This window comes from Prunus avium, chromosome 5, assembly GCF_965620075.1.
Source record: "Prunus avium chromosome 5, drPruAviu1.hap1.1, whole genome shotgun sequence".
NCBI classification, from domain to species: Eukaryota; Viridiplantae; Streptophyta; class Magnoliopsida; order Rosales; family Rosaceae; genus Prunus; species Prunus avium.
In genome coordinates, this window is record NC_142288.1 from 15,836,006 (window position 1) to 15,841,735 (window position 5,730).

At 41.9% G+C, this 5,730-nt stretch overlaps 1 protein-coding gene across 1 annotated transcript; it reads right to left on the minus strand.

The window, feature by feature from the left end:
• Positions 1-304: 304 nt before the first annotated feature.
• On the minus strand, positions 305-5,486 carry LOC148294394 (uncharacterized). Its single transcript, XM_088253737.1, has 5 exons — positions 4,476-5,486; positions 3,401-4,283; positions 1,711-1,775; positions 1,255-1,590; positions 305-1,087 (listed from the first exon to the last, which is right to left on the minus strand). Exons 1-5 carry the CDS (start codon positions 5,484-5,486, stop codon positions 305-307), a joined length of 3,078 nt encoding a protein of 1,025 aa, XP_088109863.1.
• Between the last annotated feature and the right edge of the window lie 244 nt (positions 5,487-5,730).

The following is a 5,730-nucleotide window of genomic DNA, read 5'->3' on the forward strand; positions in this document are numbered from 1 at the left end:
GTCGATCCTAATCCTATATATATATATATATATATATATATATAATAGTACATATAAATATTCTATTAAAGTGATTGTGCTGACTAAATTTTATATTTCCTATTATTATATTATATATTTATATAATTTATACCTTTTTTTTTTTTTTGAGGAAAAGACTTTCATTAATCAAACAAATGTCAATACAAAGACTTCCGGCATGGATAGAAGTGGCCTCGTTAAAACCTCCCTAAAGAAAACCCAATGGGACAAAACTCTAGAGGAGGAAAAAGAGTGCCACACACGCCAACTTACAACTGAAAACTTAACCAGAAACACTAGTCTCAGACCTATCGTCATACACAGCATCCATGAGCCACAGAGGGCCCTCATCCAACCAGCACAACAGACTTTGATCCCGGAGACTGAAGCGAGCAATGCGATGAGCAGCCTTGTTTGCATGGCGAGAGATATGTGAAACAGAGACTATCACATGATTAGTAAGAAGGCGATGCACTCCGTCCACCAAACCCCCCTCAGCCGCAAGACATTCCTCATCACAATTAACCATATTAACCGCCAATAGAGAGTCTGACTCAATCACAAGAGGTACCAAAGACGCATCCAGCGCAAAGGATATGCCAGTCTTAAGAGCGTACAACTCAGTAGCAAGAACAGAGATCCTGCTCGAAGCACGCATTGCCAGAGCCCCTACCAGATTTCCTTGAGAGTCACTAACAATTACACCAGCTCCCCTATCTCCCGTCGCTAAATCAGCAGCCTCATCCACATTCAGCTTTAAAAAACCATCAGTAGGCGGGTGCCACTTAACATCATGAATCGGCGAAGATAAACTTCTATGATTGACAACAAGAGAACGTGTAAACTCATCATCATAGTCCTTCGCACGTTGAACCAAAATTCCAAGAGGGGTGGGTTGGGAACCAAACAGCACCCCATTCCTTTCATTCCACAACACCCACACCGTAAATGCAAAAAGGGACTGCTTAACAGGAGGAATTAGATCCCATGCAGCATCCACCCAAAAACCAGCATCATTCAAATTGAGAAGGAGGAACTCACTAGGAAAATCTAATGCCTCCCACACCTGCATACAAACATCACAGCCCACTAAGGCATGCATCGTAGATTCACTCACAGCAGCACAATGAAAACAGGAGTCTCCTGTGTAACATGACGCCGGAACAGCACCTCCTTGGAGGGGAGGAGATTGTGAGCCAAATGCCATAACAAATGAAGGATTTTCTGCGGTACCTTGAGCTTCCATAAATGCTTCCAAAGTTTCAAGGAAGGAGAAGAGGCACCAGCAAGACTCCCAACCGACAGCTCCTCCAACCGCTTATACTCCAAAGCTGCCCAGTACCCACTTTTAACAGAATATCTCCCATTTTTAGCAAAATGCCAGATTCTCCGGTCCAAAGTATCACCCATTAAGGGGATAGAAAGAATTGTTTCAGCTTCCGGAAACGAGAAGTTATCAAAAATCTTATCAACATCCCACCGACCAGTCACGGTGATAAGGGCACAAACTCGGGAGTTAGTAGGAAGAGTGGGTACAGATTGAACTGTGAAACTTCTGTCATGAGGCACCTAAGGATCCCCGTAGATATTAACCAAGCGTCCATCACCAACACGCCATCTGAGGCCCAGCCGGAGCATGTCCCGTCCCCACAATAATGATTGCCAAGTAAACGATGGTAACGACCCAACCGAGGCCTCCAGAAAATTAGAGTGTGGAAAATAGCGCGCCTTTAACATACGCGCAATCAGCGAACCTAGGAATTCCAACAAACGCCATCCTTGTTTACAAAGCAATGCTTGATTAAAACTTGTCAATTCTCTGAAACCAAGCCCCCCTTCAGATTTATGTTGACACAGAGACTTCCACTTTTTCCAGTGAATACCTGTTGTGAATTTATTGCAAGCGCACAATCCGCACAAGTAATATAGAAGTAAGTAGAGTGTCGTTCCCACGAAGACTGTAATTTCCTATTAATTACCAATTATGATTAATTCAAAAGTTTATTTGAACAGTTGATTAAGAAGATTGATTGATGTAAGTAAACTAAAACAATTATGAAAAATAGCAATTTAATTAATGATAGAAAATCAAGATGATGAGACACTAGGGCATCCGATTTCACCATAACCAATTCCACTTAATTCTTATAGCCAATTAACCCTAATTACTATCCATGTTGACAGTTGGTTTCTCCTAATTCATTCGATATCCCCTCTCGGGCTCAACCAAAAGTATTCTTAATTAACAACCCATTCTCTCTCGAGCAATGGATTTAGAAAATCAAGAACCCATTAAGTTCTATGAGAACCTACAAGAAAACTGCATGAGTCATGTTAGTCCCTCTCGGGCACTCATTCAAGACATGGTATTTGTTCCGAGAAGCAAACACCAAACATCTCCTCTCGGTCTCCGCTTGGATCATCAAATCAATTAAATATTGGCCAGATATTCAAAGCATTAAGAACAGTAACAAATACTCAACATGGGATAATAATCAGAAATTAATATAACTATAAAAATTAAGTATTCATAGTTAGGCTACATCGTAGCCCTAGCAAGGAAAATTAGTTCACGACAAAAGAAAATATAAACAAGAGAATTATTGTCATAAAACCGATTTGGCCGATGGACTTGATCTTCGGAGTCTCCACAGGAACACCTTCGAAAGCTCCTCAAGTAGTGCAGCAGCAAATCCTTGGCTCTCTCTGATGTTTCTCTGGGTGTATGAAAGTTGGTGGAAAAGTATGGTATATGGGAGGATCTTATATAGTGTAAAACAACTAAACCCTACCCTTAAAAGGTCTGGAAAAACTCTCCTAAAGCAAAACAAAATCCCAAACAATTAAGGAAACAAATTAGGAAAGAATCCTTCTTTGACTTGGAAACACGTCAGCCAACTTGCACGCACGTTTTAGGGTCGATCCACTTCCTAGTAAATTCTGGAAAAATATGAGAAACATAGCTTTACCTCTAAGATATGAGAAACATAGCTTTACCTCTAAGATTTTCAGGCATATATTACACGCCACTAGGAAAAATCGGAGAGGTCTTCAAATCTTCAATCTTCCACAGCAGTGCAGTTCTGACGGGATTTCAACTTAGGCTGTCTTGACTTGCAAGTCTGGAGCATTTGGCTTGGTAGAAAATTATGAAACTTTGACACTATGATCTTCAATGTCTTAGCTTTCTTCTCCAATTGGCCTTACGCTAAAATTCATTCGAAAAGTTGATTTTCAGTTGAAATCCTTCCAAGAGCGCAGAATCGCTGAAAATAAGGAAAGTAAGGTAATAATGCTCTTTTCAATTAACTTTCCCTACAAAAACCAAATAAAAGAGGTATAAAAATATAGGAAATAATACACTTATCAATACCCTTACCGTCACTTTTAGCCCACCAGAAATGAGCGATAATGCCTTCAATCTCACGACATAGCCCCACAGGCAGCCGAAACACACTCATAGAATAAGATGGGATGGCTTGACACACTGCCTTAATAAGGATTTCTTTTCCAGCCTTGGATAGGAGCTTTCCTTGCCAACCGTTCACTTTATTCCACACACGGTCTTTAACAGTGCTAAATAATTTCTTCTTGTCCCGACCGACAATGGTAGGAAGGCCTAGATAACGCTCGTGGCACGGAACAATAGACACAGCCAGGATCTCACTAATAGCGTCTTGCAGCGGCCATGGAGTGGAAGGGCTAAAACAAATAGCATATTTATTAAAGTTGACCTTCTGTCCAGAAGCCGCCTCATACACACCAAAAATACGCTTCAGCTCTAAAGCCTCACCAGGCACAGCATTACAGAACAAAAGGCTGTCATCGGCAAAAAAGAGATGATTAATGGACGGAGCGGACGGGGCAATAGAAACACCCTGAACCCTAGAATCCCTCTCTGCTTGCTGGAGTAAAGCGGAAAAAGCCTCAGCCACAATGAGGAAAAGATACGGTGATATCGGATCTCCTTGCCGTAGCCCACGAGTGGGCGTAATATGCCTAAAGGGTCGTCCCCGAATTAAAAGCGAATAAGAGACAGTAGTCACACAACCCATGATTAAAGTAATAAACCGGTGTGGAAAACCCATAGTACTCATCATCTTCTCCAGAAAAATCCATTCAACACGATCATAAGCCTTGGCCATTTCTAATTTCAGAATCAGTTTCTTTTTCCCATTTTTTCCCCTTCTCTTTAGACAATGGACAGTTTCAAAAGCAGCTAGGACATTATCCAAAATCATACGGCCTGGGATAAAAGTACTCTGGAATTCAGAAATAACCTCAGGTAGGACCTTCTTAAGTCTGTTGGCAAGAGTTTTTGAGATAATTTTATAGAGGACATTACATAAGCTGATAGGACGAAACTCTGAGACGCAGGTGGGAGAGCGGACCTTTGGAATCAAAGCCACCAGCGTATGGTTAAAAGTGTTGACACCACTATTACCATTTTAAACCTGCAGACATAAGTCACCGACGTCTTGACCCACAATGTCCCAATATTGTTGATAAAAGAGAGCGGGCCTACCATCTGGACCCGGAGCTTTCGTCGGGCCAATAGATTTAAGAGCTATTTCAATTTCAGATCTGGAATACGGGATGAGCAAACTCTTATAAGAGCGGGAGGACACTCGCGTCTTAACCGCAGTAAAAATCTCCGCATCAGCAACTCCAGCATTGGACTTAAAAAGGTTGTTATAAAACTCAACAAAAACTTCCCCTATTTTATCATAGTCACTCTGCCATTGGTTATGAGCATCCAGAATCCCACCAAGGGCATTTGTCTTCTTCCTACTCGTGGCTTGCTTATGGAAAAAGGACGTGTTACGGTCCCCATGACGAAGCCAATTGACTCGCGATCTCTGCTGCCAATAAATTTCTTCTTGTTCAAGACACTTGTCAAGCTCAGATTCAACCAATGTAAAGGAGTGGAAATTCTGTGTCGACGACGATTTTGACTGAAGATTTCCCAACCTGATCCGTAACTCTTTGACTTTCCTGGGTACCTGGCCAAACTTTTGGGCACTCCAACGTGTTAAGCGGCTTGCACAGTTAGCAATATTCTGAATAGGCTCCACCATAGATTGCCACGATTGACGAACAACCTCACTACAAGCAGCCTCAGTAGTCCACGCCTCCTCAAACTGGAATCGACGACGACCTTTAGGAAGTCGATTAATGGCATCATGAGGAATGTCAGATGTAATAAGAATCGGATGGTGGTCAGAGGAGAAGGCAACTAAATGATTGGAGATGAAGTTGCCCCAGCATTGCAGCAGTGCTAGATTACCAAACCCTCTATCCAACCGAGCCTGCACATTAGCTGCATCCTTCCTTTTATTGCTCCACGTAAACTGATAACCTGTAAACTCGAATTGAAATAGACCACAATCTGAAATAGCCTGTTTGAAATCCTCCATAAGCGTATCACGTCGCAAAAGGGCTCCACTCTTCTCATGATGTTCCATTATTTCATTGAAGTCACCACAGCAGAGCCAAGGGCCGACATGCACCCTACATAAACGCCGCAGCAATTCCCATGAATGATGGCGCTGGGTATGGTCAAGGTGACCATAAAACCCAGTCACCCTAAGAGACCCAGTCACCCCAATTTTTAATTTAAATTTTCACAATTTGTAAGAAAACCCCACTATCTTCCCAAACTACCCTTAAATACACCCCAAGTTGAAAAAAATAAGAAATAAAAGAGAT